General features: G+C 44.1%; 1 protein-coding gene across 2 annotated transcripts in view; it reads right to left on the bottom strand.

Moving 5' to 3' along the window:
• Positions 1 to 13,914, bottom strand: part of DHTKD1 (dehydrogenase E1 and transketolase domain containing 1) — a 52,785-nt gene extending 38,871 nt beyond the window's left edge. For both annotated transcript variants that reach the window (XM_039246019.1, XM_039246020.1), the window contains exon 1: positions 13,654 to 13,914. In XM_039246019.1, the coding sequence (XP_039101950.1) occupies positions 13,654 to 13,810 (157 nt within the window). In that variant the 5' untranslated portion in view covers positions 13,811 to 13,914. The remainder of the gene's footprint in view (positions 1 to 13,653) is intronic.
• Positions 13,915 to 19,588: the final 5,674 nt, after the last annotated feature.

The following is a 19,588-nucleotide window of genomic DNA, read 5'->3' as shown; positions in this document are numbered from 1 at the left end:
TGAAAAGAACTGTTAAAATGCTGAGATTATGGATAATTACAGCCCTCTTAATTAGTATTTGAGATTTTTTAATATTTTACTTAAAAATTAGACATAGGTAGAACTACAAAATCAATGTTACATCTCCTTCCCTATTGCTTAAAGATCCCATGTACAGAGTTATTTCATAGACTCATGAAATCTTAGACTAGAAAAAGGTCTTAAAAATGATCTTGTCATGGGGCACTTGGGTGGCCCAGTTGGTTAAGTGTCCAACTTCAGCTCAGGTCATGATTTCATGGTTCGTGAGTTTGAGCCCTTAGTTGGGCTCTACACTTACAGTGCAGAGCCTGCCTGGGATTCTCTTCCCCCCACCCCCTCTCTCTCTGCCCTTCCCCCACTTGCACACTCATGCACATGTTCTCTCTCTCTCAAAATAAATAAACTTAGAAAAAACTTTAAATGGTCTTGTCACTCACATAATGCAAAACAAAACAAGAAACAAACCCTTTAGAAAGCCCTAAATGAGTTTGTCAGTCTTTGCTTGGAGGAGAAGCATTATCTTTTAATGAATCCAATTGATGACTCTATTTTGAGTCCAAACTGCTTTTCTTCCCTCTTCCATATGAAAGTTCTTCCAAAATTTGAAAAAAAAAAATCCTTTAAACCCATATTCCACTAACTTTCAGTCCAACAAGGCAGTCTTACAAATATCACAAATCCCTGATGATGAGCAGATCCACTATCTCTGAACATTTTCTGAACACTTTTTTGGCTCATGTATTTATTCTTAGAACCCAGAGAAATTTAGCATATTTTGAAACATTTAATGACCATTTTATGAACCTGTACTGCCATGCAGTGAGCTACATATGTGCTTGGGTTTGTATTCAGAGTATTGCAAAGTATGTGTCTTGTCACGGCTGCAGGAAAGAAAAGAGATGTACCGAATATGTAAAGGGTGTGTTCACACGAACACAACAGTTAGGAGGACCCACGTTATGTCTAATAAACTAGTAAACTGATTAAACAATCCCAGTAAATGAATTGGTTCCAGTCCAGAGGTTAGTCATATAAATTGCAACAGGGTTCTATTCTGAATCTTACTGAAGTTCTCAATTGCTGTGTTATAAAGTAGGAAACCTTCACATGACCATGTCTAAAGCATTGTCCCTGCAGGTCACTTCTTAAAAACATATTCCTCCTCCCCACCAAAAAACAAGAAAACAGCAAAACAAACAAACAAAAACAAAAACAAAACAAATCCCACATTCTTCCCTGAGCTCTGTGGCATCGCCAGATTCTGGCTTTACTCTTCACTCACTGGCTACTCAACCTCAGTCATTTTGGGGGATCCTCTTCTTCTTTGTCCATCTCTAAAATATTGGTGCTCTGCAGGTCTGCCGGGAGCCTTTTTCTCAAGCTGTTGTCTCTCTGGGTGATCTCTTGTGCCTCCCAGGGCTTCCGGGAACAAGTATAAAACTATATCTCTAGTGGCGCAAGTCTAATAGTAAATACACACGGTTATCATCACCATCCTCAAATGAGCAGCCCTGTTGGAAACATTCTCTCAGTGAACCCCCATCAGCTCACAGAGATTACTACCCCAATTTATTTTTTTTTTATTTTTTTAATGTTTTATTTATTTTTGAGAGAGAGACACAGACAGCATGAGCAGGGGAGGGGCAGAGAGAGAGGGAGACACAGAATCTGAAGACAGGCTCCAGGCTCTGAGCTGTCAGCACAGAGCCCAACGAAGGGCTCGAACCCACCAACCGCGAGATCATAACCTGAGTCGAAGTTGGACACAACCGACTGAGCCACCCAGGCGCCCCAACTACCCCAATTTCTAACTGTTCATCAGGCTTTTCATGCAATGCTAAGAGCAATGGCATGAAAGTTGGCACAAAACCAAGTCCCAGGGACATGTGGAAACTACTATTCTGGCAGAGCCAGAGAGAGAGGTCCGCTGCCCTCACATCTCTGGCCACACCCTACAGCCATCCCGGCAACACATAGTCTCTCAGACCCTCCTCCCGCCATGACTCTGGTTTCTTGTTCCAGACCCAGTCCCATATTCCTTCCCTCTCTGCCTCCCAGATCCTCCCACTGCGACCTCTGGAATTCTGCTCCATGACCCACCGACCTCTCTGCATTCTTACCCTCCTCCATAAACATTCCTTATATCCCTATCCTAGCTGGAACCTGCTTTCTCCCAGGGGACAACAGGAGGTAAAGGTCACCACACAGACCCCTCAAGTACTGAAAGTGGAGTTTAATTCCTCAGGGACATTGCCCCCCCTCACACACACACACATTAGTCCTCTAACTCTGCAAATCCCCAGCCCCCAGGGGGACATGGCCTAGAGTTATCAACTAATCTCCAACCAATGTCAACAGCCATTATAAAATAAGGTTGTAGGAGGAGCCTGATGGAAAGGTGTCAGTGTATATTGATGAAAAAAGACTATAAACAGTATAAATAGTATGAGCCTGCTCTTTGTTACAATGTATATATGTACAGTACCTAATGTATATTTCATTACAGTCTATATAGCATAATATGAGTATCAATATACTTTATATATTTGAATGTGTGTACATATATCTCATATACATAAAGGAAATGGACCAAAAATTTAGTGATTATCCTGTACAAAATTCCTTGTGTTTTCTTTTGCTTATTATATTTGCTAACTTTGCCACAGTGAACATGTATAGCAGAGCTCTTCCGATTTTATCCATGTAACTGACTTGCTGCCTACTGCACCCATAGTGCACTCCTGTACACCCATCCCCACCAGTGGGCTTTATGCTTGTAAGAATCAGTTATATTTGTTCCTAAGGCTGGTGCTGTGGAAGAAAGTAAAGTAAGGAGGGGAGAAATCATAAAAATCTAGAGAGATGCTGCATTCAGATTGCTTCCGTAAGTGCTCTTAATTTTAAAGATCTGCAAAAACAAAATCAAAAAGAAATATATTTGTCAAAATACATAAAGCATCTCTCATTTTTTATCATACTTCTAGCTTTAAAGCCTTTTTTATTTTTATTTTTTTATTTATTTCTGAGAGAGAGAGAGAGTGTGTGAGCAGGGGAGAGTTAGAGAGAGAGGGAGACACAGAATCTGAAACAGGCTCCAGGCTCTGAGCTAGCTGTCAGCACAGAGCCCAACGCGGGGCTTGAACCCACAAACTGTGAGATCATGACCTGAGCCGAAGTCAGATGCTTAACAAACTGAGCCATCCAGGCGCTCCTTTTTGGTTTTTGTTTTTTAAATTAACTGACTACATTCTAATTTCAAATCCATCAGGGGTGCCCAGGTGGCTCAGTTGGTTAAGTGTCTGACTTCAGGTCAGGTCATGATCTCACGGCTCATGCATGAGTTTGAGACCCGTGTGAGTCTGAGGCCTGTGTGAGGCTCTGTGCTGACAGCTCAGAGCCTAGAGCCTGCATTGGATTCTGTGTGTGTGTCTCTCTCAGCCCCTCCCCTGCTTGCATGGTCTCTCTCAAAAAAAAAAAAAAAAACATTTAAAAAATCCATCAAATAAAATTGCTTCATCTATATTAATTCTGCAGCAATGATATAAGATCTCAAAGGATGAGAACACATTGAATACATATACTGTTCATAAAAAGAATTCCATATCACTGGATAAATAAATGAAAGGATTACTGTGAAAGAAAAACGAATGTCTTCATGTTAGGTATACTATCACATGAATAACTTAGTACTCAGCATATCCATAGAAATTTAGAAGAATTTAATTTGATGTTTAAATCCCTAAGAAGCCAGAGAGAATAGGGAAGACAACACACATACATACTCTTTTTCAAAACAAAATGGAAAATATTGAAGGCATGCTTCTGGCTCATGGCTCAAGGGACTGGCACACAGAAGACAGAAATGTTTTGTCATTAACTGAATGAAGTCCTGCGATTCAGCATCTCATCAGAGAGTACAGGATCCTTGTGATGAAAGTTCTCCAGAGCTGGGGACCTCAAACATGCAGTACAAGAGCTGTAGTGAGACCATCTTCTTCCTCACTTTGAGCCCCTCTTTTTTTTTTTATTTCTTAGAGAGAGAGAGGACAGAAATTGGGAGGGGCAGAGAGAGGGAGACAGAAAATCTTAAGCAGGCTCCATGCCCAGCACAGAGTCCCATGCGGGGCTCAATCCCATGGATTGATCACGACCTGAGCCAAAATCAAGAGTCGGACACTTAACCAAATGAGCCACCCAGGTGCCCCTGAGCTCCTTTTCTGAGAACTGCACTCTCCCATTCCAGGGAATGGGTTCTTTTTTTTTTTTTTTTTTCTGAGAGAGAGAGAGCGAGCGAGCAAGCCCGCATGAACAGGGGAGGGTCAGAGAGAGAGGGAGATACAGAATCTGAAACAGGCTCCAGGCTCTGAGCTAGCTGTCAGCACAGAGCCCGACATGGGGCTCAAACCCACGAACCATGAGATCATGACCTGAGCCAGAGTCAGACACTTAACCGACTGAGCCACTCAGGCACCCCTCCAGGGAATGGGTTCTTAAGGCCATATCTACCTCATTCCATTCTGCCTCCCTCCCAATTAATGGATTCCAAAGGCACCTGAGTCTGGTCCAAAGGCCAGATTCACCCTTTCCAGAATTTATGACTTGGGATTGGGAGATACAGGTGTCCACTCTGCCTCCTGTTTGAGTAGACAACATGGTTTATGCTGAACACTTGCTTTCCTTCCGGGAGTCTGGAGTTTCGACACGGGCAGAGGGTGCTCACATGGACATCTGCCAATAAAAACGTTGGGTGCTGAACCTCAAACGGACTCCCCTGGGTGACCCTGCACATATAACGCTGTTTGTGTTGCACGAACGGGAGTGTTTCTGCGTCACCCCTCATGGGAGAGAGAGAGCATGAGGAAGCCTGCACAACAGTGCCTATGCTGTTTTCCGTTACAACACAGAGCTGTGTATCCTTATTACATCACCCTGATGAATCTGAGCCGTGAGTACAGCTAGAGGCTGAGTGCCATGAGGCTGCTGGGTGAATTGCTAAATGCAGGGGTGGTCTTGAGGGCTCCTGGCACGCATTATGGGGAGCACAGAAGCTGAGCACATTAACAGCTGCGCCCTGTGGGCCCACACACAGCTTCAGCCGTTATTCCCAGAGTTAGTGCCGATTTTCCCCCACTGAGCGTTGGTTGCTGCACACATCCTTCAGCTCTGGGAGATACGCTTGTATCTTTTCAAACAAAGTTCCCTCTTCCCCTTAAGTGGCCACAGTTGGTTTCTGCTGTGGTCAAAAGAACCTTAGCCGAGGGGCACCTGGATGGCTCAATCAGCCGAGCGTCCGACTACAGCTGAGATCATCTTCAACTCGGGTCATAATCTCGCGGTTGACAAGTTCGAGCCCCATGTCAGGCTCTGTGCTGACAGCTCAGGGCCTGAAGTTGGCTTCAGATTCCGTGTCTCTCTCTCACTGTCTCTCCCCCGCTCATGTTGTCTCTCTCTGTCACAAAAAATAAAACACTGAAAAAAAAACCTTGGCCAATATGGGAGTAAAAAAAAAAAAAAATTATGATAAGGATATCTACATCAGTTACTTTATTCTCTCTGTAAGCAAGCACAGTCGGGGCACTGAAGAGTGTTTTATTTTCGGGAAAAGACGGGTTCGTATTAACCAGCATGAAGTACCCTAACAGATAAACTAAACTTAGTACTTAATCTAAAAGTCAGTGCAGTTGTTCTTCATCATCTGGTCACAAACAGCTTCCCCCCAAAAATATCTAGATCATATCCACGGGTTTCTATATGCTTATAGCAAGTGGGAATGTTGGATATCTATAAAATGACTGAAGACTCCAAGAAAGAGAATTTCATAACTGGAGACCCTTCAAACCCTGTTAAAATGTGATGGCCACTCCTCTCCCCCCCCCCCCCCGCCCAATTCAGCTTAGGAACTTCATAGATAACCACATTAAAACCAAGACTTTAGGGGCACCTGGGTGGTTCTGTTGGTTAAGCAACAGACTTTTTAAAAAAATTTTTAAAGTTTATTTTGAGAGAGACAGAGACAGCATGAGTTGGGGAGGAGTAGAGAGAGAGGGAGAGAGAGAATCCCAAGCAGGCTCCGTGCTGTCAGCACAGAGCCCAACGTGGGGCTCAAACCCATGAAACTGCGAGATCATGACCTGAGCAGAGATCAAGAGTCAGATGCTTCACCCACTGAGCCACCAAGTCACCCCATCATCAGACTCTTGGGTTTCAGCCCAGGTCATAATTTCACAGGTTATGGGATCATGCCCCACATCAGGCTCAGTGCTGATTGTGGAATCTGTTTTGGATTCTCTCTCCCCGTCTCTCTTTGTCCCTCTCCCCTTCTTCCCTGCTCTTTCTCCCTCTCTCAAAATAAATAAGTAAACATTTAAAGAAGAAAGAAATAAATTAAACCAAGACTTTGTACCAGACTACTATATTCCGTACAATAAACTCAGATAGACCTAGGCTGTGCAACTGAGTTCATTTTGTATCATACCCTTTCTTTCCACCTCAAACACAATATCTGTATAAAATAAATTTATCTCAGGGTGCCTGAGTGGTTTAGTCAGTTACACGTATGACTCTCGATTTTAGCTCAGGCCATGGTCTCACGGCTCATGGGATTAAGCCCTGCATCAGGCTCTGAGCTGATAGCGCAGAGCCTGCTTGGGATTCTCTCTCTCCCTCTCTCTCTCTGCCCCTCCCCCACTTGTGTACGGTATCTCTCTCTCTCTCTCAAAATAAACATTTAAAAAATAAAATAAAATAAAATTTATTTCACTAGATATTTCATACTTAAAAAACAAACAAACAAAAACCTTGCTCTGGTACTTTCTGGTTTTTTCCCCAATCCTTTCTTAAGTCACTGCCAAGATAGATAAATAGGATAACAGATTGATAGTGAATGATAGTGAGTACTAACTTTTGTTCAATGTTTCACACACATCATCTTACCCAACCCTGCAACAACTCTGAAATAGGTGTCCTCATCTGTGGAAAAGTAAACTGAGGCTCAAGGAGGTTCAGTGACCTGCAAAATGTGACAGAGATAGTGAAGAAGCTACCTTCAGGCATATTTGACTTCAACCCAGAGTTTTATCCATTATTCTATAACAAAAATTGAAAAGGGAAGTCCAGAGCCTACAGCAAAAAGGATGAGCAAACTAGAAATCATTGAGATATTAGAAAAAAAAAGTATAAGAGCTAATGTCATTAGCCTTTTTTGGTTGGCATTTGTATTCCAGAATTATCTAGATTTTTAAAAATCTCTAATGCAATAACATTTTCTTCAACCGCTTTTCTCATGAGTCCAGTAAAGGCTCCTGTTATTTCTAATATGCAACATACCCACAACCCCACTTCAACTACTAAAGCTCGCTGCCAAGGTCAGTAACCATAAATGTTGCTTGGAATCCTACAGCACCCATCTCCTGCTCGTCCCTAAATTCTGCCATTTTTTGTAATCCAAAGCCTCCATAATGAAATGTATACTCATGAATCAACACTCCTCCATTTTCACCTGGGATTGTTGATGAATAAACTCAAGTTTGCCCATATTGAGGTTTACAGAGGTTAAAGTACAAGCTGTTACTAGTAGGCAGCAACAAAGAACACTCACCACAGGTCAAATTTTAACTAGTGAAACCAATGCCATCTAAGAGGTTACTGGAAGAAAATTCAATATCTCTTCAAAGCCTTAACATAATGGAAGTCTTCGTGTATGATGTAGTCACACCATGCAGGCATTGATTTTCAGCCAAGATAAATATTTAAGAAAGAAGACTGATGAAGGAAAGGCAAAGAGGAGGAGGAGGCACCATAACTTTGATTGTGCCCCATCTCACTATGTCACCTTTGAGGTGGGAGGATGCCATGTGTTCATTTTCAGGAGGCCTTGTCCTTTGACTGACTTTGCCAGTCCCAAAAAGTTGTGGACATGATCCATTACACCAACCCGATAATCTCTCTCCACCAAGATGGTACCTTTTAGGACAACTGGCAGGCATCGTGAAAAAGACTTGAGCCAATTAAACCATGTACTCCTGTTCTAATTAATGGAACTGACCATAAACATACACTTAAATGAATTTAAGGAAAAACCCAGCAAGTCTTCACTGTGTTCATCAGCAAAAAAGAAAGTATTACTTCTTCTAAAGCATAGTAATATAGTATATTACCCAATGTATACAGTGCTTCCTTTCTTGATACTTGGTGTTATGATCATACACACAAAATTCAAATGTGCTAAATGCCACAAATAAAATGCGTATACAGAAACATATTTCCATTTCTTAGTAGGAATAACTCATTTAATAAGTATTCAATTAAATGTAGAGCTGAACAGAATGTAGACTTTACCAGGCAGGTAAAGCTCTTACAACATGAGAGGATGGTCCCTACATGAAACTGCAGTCATAAAAAGTTCAATAGGGGCGCCTGGGTGGCTTAGTCGGTTAAGCGTCCGACTTTCGCTTAGGTCATGATCTCGCGGTTCGTGGGTTCGAGCCCCGCGTCGGGCTCTGTGCTGACTGCCGGCTCAGAGCCTGGAGCCTGTTTCAGTCTGTGACTCCCTCTCTCTCTGACCTTCCCCTGCTCATGCTGTCTCTCTCTCTCTCTCTCCTAGAAATAAATAAAACATTAAAAAAAAAAAAGTTCAATAGAGTCTGAGGGGTCCCATACTGAGAGCTGAGGGAGCGCAGATTAGGATGGCCTGGCATTGTCTGGACAGATGTCACAGAAGAGATAGGAATGGAAACGGGCCATGGAGAATGGGTAAGAAGTGGAAAGGCATACCAAATGAGGGGGGAGAGCCTTGGATAAAGACTGGAACATAAAATTTATGTCAGAGAAAGGTCAAAAAGAAGGCAGAATATGAAACATGAAGGGCATTCAATATCAAGCTAACGAACCTGTACTTTATTCTGAGAGGCATAACAGAGCCTTTGGAGACTTGAGTTAAGAAAATAATTCAATGAAACCAATGTTTTAGAGAAACTGTACTAAGCCAGCAAGGAACTAGGCTACAAATTTTAATAGTAGGAGGCTAGCAGTTTTATCTTTTTGAAGTCATGGATCTCTTTGAGAATTCAATGAAAGCTACAGGCTCTTAGCTTAAAAATACACACACACACACAGTTGTGCAAAGGCCACAGACCTCTGAAACTTTTCCACAGGGATCCATGGACTTGGCCAGGAGCACTTGGATTAATTTTTCTTGCAGCAGCAGCAGCAGACCAGAATTAAAGGCCTACATTAGGATCCCAACAGTGAAAACAGAAATCAAGGCTTTGGGAAACACAGTGCTCAAAATTTGATATGAAACATGAGGTGAAAAAGTTGAAAGTGGGTCGTTTGCCCCAGATTTTTACAATATGTCTGTCTCAGAGCCTACTACAGTTCCTGAGATCCATTTTCCCTTCTCTTTCATGGTGATAACCAAATATATGGCCACCCACAATAAAGATGTATGTCCCAGCCTTCCAGGCAGCCAGTTGGCCATGTGAATAAGTTCTGATGAATGAGAAGGTAGTAGCCATGATGTGTGCACTTCGGGGTCTTGCCCTGAAAGGGAGAGGTGTCCTCTTTCCCTTCTCCCTCTCCTTCATCCTGCTGGACTGAGTGTGGATGCAGTGGTGAGAGCCAGCCTGGACCAGAGGAGACGGCAACACCCACAGGATGGTGAAGAAACAACATAGAAGGAGCTTGAACCCCCTCGGACCTTGCAGAGCAAAGCCGTCATACCAGCTCAGACCTTCACTCGTCTCACTTAGGTCTCTGTTCCTCCACATCTTCAACCCAGCCCCTGAACATACCCTCCCTACCTAATACACAATTCGGTACTCGAGATGGGCTGCTACCGTAACAGCCTAAAATACATATGACATTGGCTTAGCAGTCGGGCGGTAGGTACCAAGGACCCAGATATCTCAGACTAGAAAGCTAATGAGCACTGTGTTATGCTATCTGAGAAAACGTGCGGTGCAACTGTCACCGGTGACAGCCCGCAAGGCAGACTCTATGTCCCTGGAGCTGTCGCTCAGTAGTGTGTGATCATTGTTTCTTGTCACTTTCAGGAAAGCCCTGGGAGAGAGATGAGGTCAAGCTAGAGCAAGCTAATTGGCAAGAAGAGATGGAGGGAAGTGCAGCTCTGCGAGAAGGCAGATCCTGGCAGGTTTGGACAATTAGAAGCAACTACAAAAGGTGGTTCGGAAGAAGCTGTCTTAGCAAGAGGGAAGAGAACAGACAGGCCCTTCTTCAAGGACCTTCCAGTAAAGATTCTCTTTTGGGCAATGGGAACCAGATAGCCCTCAGGTCCAATCAAGGGTATTACCTTCCCACTCGAGCCTATTATTTTTGATGGTCTCAAGGTAAGCACCTCTAAGTTTGGGGAGCTGAGTGGGTGGAGCACAGAAGCAGTCAATAAAAGACTGGAGTTTTCCGGCTTAAAAACTAGCTCTAGAGGACCTCTTTGTCTGGGGGCAATTGATCATAAAATGACCACAAGCAAACAGACTGCAAACCTATGAATTTCATGAGAAAACTACTGCCAAAGAAATCCCAACTTTGGTCATTTAAAAAAAAAAAAGTGCAGTTGATAACCCCCTAAAGTAACTCTCAGGCTCCTAACCTTAGCAAAATAAAGTAGGCTGTGGAAGGTGAGCAGCCCCCAAGGAGGGCATAGTCCTCAGTGTCCACATCAGAGATGGCCCATGGGAGACAACGGATAAAGAAAGACCCACAAGGCAAAGCCAAGGGAATGTAGTGAACTTGCCGCATAGACACATCAAAGAGCTCTTATCATTCCTCTCCAGCAGGATTTGGTAAGGGGTTTGCATAGCGACTCCTGGAGTTCCTCATTCTTTCCTTTTCCAGATGGGAGTTTTCTCTGTATGTCGAATGTGTCAGTAGGGGGTGTGTGGCAGTTCACAAAATTCCAAAGCATGAGAAGACGCAGCCAGTCCTGACAGAGAGGACTGCAAGTTCTGGGGAGATAATGGACTTTGAGGTGTACTTAAGAACTGAATGGAGGAGGGAGAATACATTCTATATAAGGAGGAAAAAAGCTTAGGTAATTTGAGTGGCCAAAGGGATGGAATGTGGTGGTTACTAATCATTTTCCAGTATTTTCCCCCAAGTAATTCTTAGCTGGTACATGGCCACCCTGAATAAAAATGATGGTTTCCAATCTCCTTTGTAGACAGATACTGACCAAGTCCTGCCGGTGAGATGCTACCTGAATTGACAGCAACTCTCCTTCCTCCCTTTCTCCCACCTCGCCTAGAAGGAGACAGTGATCTACAAAAAGAGTCACTACAAAATAATGGGTAAGCTCTGAAACAGAGAGAAGAAAAAACTGCTATAGATCTGCATATAATGGTAATTTTGAAGAAAGTTACAAAGTAGATCACTTGCCTTTCAGTTTTATGCAGAATAGTTAAAAAATAGGAAGAATGAAGGGGCGCCTGGGTGGCTCAGTCAGTTGAATGTCCAATTCTTGATTTCAGCTCAGGTCATGATCTCACGGTTCATGAGACTAACCCCTGGGTCAGGCTCTGTGCTGACAGCCGGGAACCTGCTCAGGATTTTCTCTTTCCCCCACTCTCTGCTTCTCTCTCTCTCTCTCAAAATAAACAAATGAACTTAAAAAAAAAAGTAAGAATGAAAAGACTGTCCTTAGCAACAGAATTTCTTAAGCTAGATCTTGCAATTGTGCAGCAAAAAATTATTTCCCAGCATTGATTTCACTCTTTCCTCCCAATACCACTCGAGGCCACCCTTGGGGTGCAGTCTTAACTCAATACTGAAATTTCAAAACATCACCAAGCACCTCACAGTATAGCAAGATCATTACTAGTCTGGAGGGGTGGGGGGAGTGGGAAGAGACAATTTGGTGATAAGGGAGGAGGGAAGGGATTACATATAAAATCAACCCCAGAGATATTTTTCAAGCCACACCAGCCCAGAGTTCCCAAAATGATTTGGATACAGTCTTCCAAGTAAAAACCACTGGCCCAGGTTTTCCAAGGCAAGACTTAGTTTTCAGCTGCCAGGCTGGAGAATCAAATATAGGGGCACCTGGGTGGCTCAGTCGGTTTAGCAAATGACTCTTGGTTTTGGCTCAGGTCATGGTCTCACGGTTCATGTGTTTCACAGCCCCATGTTGGGCTCTGTGTTGACAGCAGGGAGCCTGCTTGGGATTCTCTCTCTCTCTGACCCTCCCCAGCTTGCTCTCTCGGAAGGAAGGAAGGAAGGAAGGAAAAAGGAAGGAAGGAAGAAAGAACGAAAGAACGAACTAGAGACCCAATTGTGAAGGGAAACCTTAAACAAGATCACAATAATTGTTCAATGAACACACATTAATATGATTCTAGATGAAGAAGAGATTGTCAAAAATATCCTACACTTTTGACCTATGACTATAACAGTATCTGGCCATAGGCGGCTATAGACTTTCTGCTAAAGAAACACCAGGGGTGCCTGATAAAAATCCGCATTTTTGAACCCTATCTCAGACCACTGAATTAAAACGCTGGGGTGGGGGGAGGCTTGGGAACTGGTATTTTAAAAATCAATTCAAAGTGATTTGAAGACACACTTAACTTTGAGAAAAACTGACATATAAAATTCTTTTGCAAAGTGAAATAAGATACCAGTTGTCTTACCCCCAAGGACGAACAATCTAGTTGGCCAAAATGCTTTCCCTAAAGGAACCCCATTGCATCCAAGAGAGAGAAATCAGGTTTACTACCAATGTCACCTGAAGTCAAGAGCAAAATATTTGAGGTCCCAGTGTATAATATAAGAGTCAAAGTTCAGGTACTTATATGATGAAGACAATCTTCACTGTTAATCTAGTAACTGGATCAAAGATGCCAAATGACCTTCCTCTAATAATCACTGTAGTCATCTTCTATTCTATGAGGATTAAATGAACCGCAACTTTGCAGCACAAACTAAATACTCCAAATAGGTTTTTTGCACATGAGCATGCAAAGAGAAGTCTCAAAAACTGATATTCATGTCTCCTAATGCATTAAAACCATCAGTGACATGCTCTATAGTCAGCAAAGAGTTTTAAACTCTGAAATTAAAGTAAGAGGCTAGTTAGGTCAAGGAGACAATTAATACCATACTGGGGTCCAACCACCAGCTAACTGCCCTCTTCACCCTAACTGTACAGTCAAGATCCCCACATATTCTGCTCACGTGAGCCTTCGAGATGGCCTTGGAAATGTATCTTTGAGTCAGCTCGACCAGTTAGGAGATCTTAGAGCTCTTCTTTTCCCGCAGCCCCGTCTTCGCAAAGAGCTAAGTTCCCACAAGTTTACATCCAAGGAACAGAAAAGACAAGACCTCACAAAACCAGTTGGAACACGACCCATCACCCAAGTGTGGGTCCAGCGCCGAGACCCCGACCTCACGGTTCCCCAGCTACTAAGGCTGGACAGAGGATGACCCTCACACGGACAACCTCCCCCGGCCCAACCTGCGTCCCTTGGCCCCTTCACGTGCCCTTATTCCCCACTGGCCTGAGCGCACACTGCAGACCCTCAGAAGTCCAGCCTCTCCCACACCAGCACCCCACCTCAGGCTTGTCAGGGAGGCCCCGTGCTTCCCCAGCCCCTACATGCACGGCCCGGCCCTATCCCCGACCTGAGGGGCGCGCCAGGCCGCCCCGGGGCTCCCGGCCCTCGGGCTTCCTCGGCCGATAGCCATAGACGCCCTTCTCCGTCTGGTAGCCGCGCCGGAGGAGGAGCGGAGGGGCTCGGCAGAAGCCTCGTCTTGCTGCTGCCACAGTGGCCGTGGCCATGTCTCGGCCTGGACCCGGGGTCGGAAGACGAGGGGCAGCAGTCTCCCGGAGCCCGAAGGGGTTGCTCCTGGGCCGCCTGGAACCGGAGCAGGGGAGGAGCGGGAAGCTGGGGCGGGAGCCCAGAGGCAGGAGGTGGGAGGCGGGAGCTCCGCCCCGGGACAACGCCCCCGCGCCTGATTGGCCAGGGTCACGCCGCTGGGAGCCAATGCAGGTAAGGGCCGGGGGGGCGGAGCCACGTCCTGGATCCGGCGCCGCGCCTGCGGTTCTGGCAGCTGAGGGAAGCCGGGAGCGCCGAGCCAGGCTTCACCCGGCTTCCGGTACAAAGGTGTCTCCGTATATCCTGCAGATTCCCGCCAGGAGTGTTCACCCACCACCCTTCTGCTGGAAGCTTCCGAACACAACCCCGCAGACACGAGACAGGGTCTCATGCCGAAGGGAGAAACCAGCGACAGGGTGCAAAAAAAGTGGTGGGACTGAGATCAAGGGACACAAGAAGGAAAGGCCATCTGAAGGAGCCAGAAAATCAATATCGCACCTTTTATTTGTTCCTTAAAAACAGTGAGGGACGGGGCGCCTGGGTGGCTCAGTCTGTTAAGCTTCCGACTTCCGCTAGGGTTGTGATCTCGCAGTTGGTGAGTTCGAGCCTAGCGTCGGGCTGTGTGTGGACAACTCAGAGCTCGGAGCCTGCTTCGGATGCTGCCTCCTCTCTCTGCCCCTCCCCCGTTCTCTCTCTCTCTCTCTTTCTCTCAAAAAATAAACATTAAAAATTTTTTAATAAAAAAAAAAACACTGAGAGAGAAAGTAGAAAATAGGAGAGGAGGAGCCTGTAAGAAAGGGATAAAATAAAAGTGAAGAGAAATCAGGCAGTGTGGATATATTTGAGATTCTCCCTTGGTCTGTCTCTGACAGAATTTCCCAAACTAATTTACTCCACCACTCATCTTTAACGTTGCCAATGGGGGCGGCGGTGGGGGGGGGCAACAAAAGGGATCTGAATCCTTCCCTCGCCAGTCATCCATCATTCCAGTCAGTGTGCAGCTGTACCCCATACTCCTAAGAACATTACACATACAAGCCCAAGATATCTGTCCACCTCCCTCGCTCAACCACGGTGCCCACAGAGCACTTTGCTAGGTGCCAAGGATTAGTAAGAAACAGTGTCTGCCCTTAATCAGTTCCCAGTCCGGTTGCAGACTGAACTCAACACACAGTATGAGAGATGCTTGGACACAAGCATGTGCAGGTGCCCTGTGAGCACAGAAAATCAGCGTGGACTACAAACAGGTGTGCCAGGGAACCCTCCAAGGGGAAAGGACACTAGAACAGAAGCTTCAGGGATGACGCCGATTATGGTGATTATGAGTTTGTTCTTTATCATTTTAACACAGAAGAGTCCAGAACATGTTTGAAAGATGTTACAAAGTACTAAATCAAAAATACAGAAGGGAGGGATAATCCAATAGACTGAGGTCCATGCAGAGGTGGGAAAGGATGCGGTCCCAGACGATGCTGGAAAGGAGAAGAGACGTGTCTTCTATCGATTCAGGTGAAAATAAGAGAAGATTGGTACAAAAGCAATTGGAGTTATAGATTCAGTGGTGGAATTCTGAGGGAATTTCTTCTTTGTGAAGTATGAGACTATAATTTCCCCCAAAAGATTTATCTGAAAAGGTGCTGGGGAGTGGTAAGGCAAGTCAGAGTTGAGAAAGGTGGAGACAGTACGAAACCATCATTGAGAAGAGTAGTGAAATGTAGAAGATTGTCTTAAAGTTTTGGGGGCTACCCCTTTGAGGTTGGTGACCATGAATAGAGATACCAATTTCTGCTCTTTTGCGATTTTCTCCATTAGTGCTCATTTGGCTTGGTACAGAGAAGGTGAGAAGGATGATGATGGAATCCATTCAGGACTGTAGTTTTTCCAAGCATATGTAACAGGCTAAGAGACAAAGACGTTTAAGATACTAGTCAGAGAGGGGTGCCTGGGTTGCTCAGTTGGTTAAGCAGACTTAAGCTCAGGTCATGATCTTGCAGTTTGTGAGTTTGAGCCCCTCGTCAGGTCAGGCTCTGTGCTGACAGCTCAGAGCCTGACCTGGAGCCTGCTTCAGATCTCTATCTGCCCCTCCCCCACTTGCACTCCATCTTTCTTTCTCTCTCTCTCAAAAATAAACATTAAAAATTATTTGAAAAAAGATACTAGTTAGAGAATGAAATTAAAAACAAAAACAAAAGCATGGGCTCTATGCTGGAAAAAAAAAAGGCTAGAAATATAAGAATGGACTGATAAGGGAGATGCCAGTGGGTTGGCAATTCCAACAAGGTTGAAGAATAGGTAAACTGGGGGTGCCTGAGAATCTGAGCTAGAACAGAAGGTCATAGTAAGAAAATGTGGTGTTTGATGTGATAATTGAAGAAGTGATGCAAATTTTGACAATGAAAAAGTTGGTTGGCTAAAGGAGAGTGTGAAGGTCAAGGAACTGAGAGGTCAGATTTTTAGATGAGTTGCCATTGGAACATTAATATCACCTTGGAAATGGCCAGAATTGACATCTTGGTCATATATTGAAGCCTCTGGTGAATGAAGAGGAACAAGTAGGGAGGTGGTAGATGATGCTGAGGAGCGGAAGAAGGTATGGCATGTCCCTAGTGCATGGATTCATTTATTTATTTTTAAATGTTCACTTATTTATTTTTTGAGAGAGAGAGAAAGAGTCAGAGAGCGCATGTGCTCGTGCAAGCAGGGTTAGGGCAGAAAGGGAGAAATCCCAAGCAGGCTCTGTGCTGACAGCGCTGAGCCTGACTCGGGGCTCAAACTGTGGGACCATGACATGAACAGCAACCATGAGTGGGAGGCTCAACCAACTTAGCCTCCCAGGAAACCACCCTCCCCCAACAATGTGTGGATTCAAATCAGCAGAGAAATATGCAAAACTCTAGGCAGTAACTGGGAATAAAGACGATATAGATTCCCATATCTGGATCCTAAGTACAGTATATCCAAAAGAGTTCTCAAATCTGTCTACTCTCCATCAGTACTGCTTGTTCTGGGCCATCAGCACCTGTCTCCAGGAGCACCACAGTGGCTTCCTAAATGGCCTTTCAGCCTCGGGTCATTGCTTGCCTTACCCTACTTCTTCCACACTGAGTCAGACTTCTTTCCTAGAATTAATATTGGCTTCACATAGCTATTGCCTGAATTTAAAATTAGAACATTCAATTTAAAAAATACATAGCAGGCTGTGGAAAAAGAGCTATTATAATCATTACTAAACTACTAATGCTGTTGTAAAACTACAATTTTATATAATTTAATAGTTTTATTATTCCTGGAAAACAAATGTTTTGTTCTCTTATTTGCTATTATGTTATGCCTACATAGACTAGATACAGACAGTTATGTAGAGATGGTTCTCTGTACAGTTCTATATAAATACCTAGAATTAAAATATAAAGCTGTAATAGTTGCATGAGTGCTGTGCTTGGTATCAGGCTACCAGATTCTAATTCCATTGTTTCCATTGATTTGTTATGTGACCTTGGGAGGACACAACCACTCTATTTCCTCATGGTCTACATTGTCTTTAACGTTCCTTCCATTTCTAAAAGTTTTTTTTATTCTAAAGCTTTCTGGGGCTCTAGGCGTCTCTCATGAGGTTGCAGTTTGACTGCTGGTTGAGAATGTAATCTCATCTGAAGGCTCATCTGGGTGAGAATTGACTTTCATTTCACCCACTTAGTTGTTAGCAGGATTGAATTCCTCATTGGATGTTGGTCGGAAGCCTCCCTCAGTTCATTGCTATGTGTGCTTTTCCAAAGGATAGTTCACCACATGGCAGCTGGCTGCCCTCAGAGGGAGAAGGGAAAGAGAGAAAGAGAGAGACACAAAACTCCAAGATGAAGCCACCTTTTGGTTTTTGTAAACTAACATTTGTGCTAGCACACCATCATTTGTGCTGTATTACTCACTGGAAGTTAGTCACTAAATTCAGCCTACATTCAAGGGGAGGGGATTACATGAGGGTGTGAAGACCAGAAGGAGGCATCATTGGAGGCCATCTTAGAGACCACCTACCATAGCCACGTGACCATTTTTAGAAATGTATGACTGCAGGATGCACTGTGCTCATCCTTTTGGCCTGTTATCCATGCATTCAATCGTGCAGCATTTCCACTGGCCGCCATGACACTCTGCCCTGGCAGCCCTCCATCCTTTCTGTTTCTATTCTGAATGCTTTTTCTCTCGTTTTCTTTTTCCAACTTCTGATTTTCATCTCTATGCTCACTCTTGCAGAAAGTCCAACTGTCACCATTGAGACTTGCAGCCCAGCTCTCCCACCTTTGTGAAACATCTAGTTGATGCACTCAAGCTGACCCCTTCCTCTCCTGAATTCCCGTAACACAGAGGCAGTGTCTTCAGGTGAACATTTTTTCCCTTTGTTTATCTTGTCTCCCAAAAGATAAAGTATTTGAGTGAGGATAATGATTTTTTTTAACTGTTTGCTTGAGTGTTGTTGATCTTGAGTGCTCTGTGAGAGTACTTCCAATTCTAGCATTCTTTTTTTTTTTTTAAATATTTTTATTTATTTCTAGGAGAGAGAGAGAGAGAGCGTGAACAGGGGAGGGTCAGAGAGAGAGGGAGACACAGACTGTGAAACAGGCTCCAGGCAACGAGCTGGCAGTCAGCACAGAGCCCGACTCGGGGCTCGAACCCACAAACCGCGAGATCATGACCCAAGCGAAAGTCGGACGCTCAACCGACTAAGCCACCCAGGCGCCCCTGATTCTAGCATTCTATAACTCAGTAAGTCCCATCTCCTACCTAACACAGCAGAAGCATGACATCGTTTTACTGTATTGAAAATCAATCTGGCATATATTCATTTGATGGAAAGTAACAGGCATTTACTTACTCAATTAATATTTATTGAGTACCCACGATATGCCAGAATTGTGCTATGTGCTTTGGAATACAGAAGTGAAGAAGTCAGACAATGTCCATACTTTCAGGACCTTACAATCTCAGACAGAAGTAATCACATAAATAATTAACTATAATTGTAAAAGAATCATGAAAGGGAGGCATAAGATGTTATGAAACCACATAACTGAGGCGAATGTTATCTAGTCTGGAGGATTATATAAACAGAAACCTTAAAAATGAAATAGGAGTTAGGCAAGTAAAAAGAGGTGTCAAGGATGAATAACTCAAGGGCAACATCAGGTTGTAACAAGCTCCTTATCCTCTCCTATAGCTTCGTGAAGGAGGGAGTGTATTTTTAAATACATACTCTTGTGCCATGGTCTTATTTTCACTTTCTTTCCTCTTACATCACTTCATCAGAGCCAAAACAACTATTATGTTAACACATTGTCTTTGCAAACTATTGTTGGAGCCCCTGGGTGGATCAATCAGATAAGTGTCTGACTTTGGCTCAGGTCATGATTTCATGGCTCATGGGTTCAAGCTCTGCATAGGGCTCTGTGCTGACAGCTCAGAGCCTGGAGCCTGCTTCAAATTCTGTATCTTCCTCTCTCTCTCTCTGCCCTTTCCTCGCTCACACTCTGTCTCTGTCTCTAAAAAATAATAAATAAACATTAAAAAAAAATAAAGACAAGACAAGAAAACTATTATAAATGTGGCTCCCTTAAGAAAATATCCTTGAGGTAAGTGACTCATTCCCCAGTCTCCTTCTTAGCTTTGCTTCTGGAGCAACTGAGTTGATGTTGATGCCATTCAGGGAGATGAGGAAGAGTGGAAGGGGTGGGGCGCCTGGGTGGCTC

Source organism: Hyaena hyaena, unplaced genomic scaffold (assembly GCF_003009895.1).
Source record: "Hyaena hyaena isolate Hyena2069 unplaced genomic scaffold, ASM300989v1 scaffold_276, whole genome shotgun sequence".
Lineage (NCBI taxonomy): Eukaryota > Metazoa > Chordata > Mammalia > Carnivora > Hyaenidae > Hyaena > Hyaena hyaena.
This window is presented reverse-complemented; position numbering and strand designations above follow the sequence as displayed.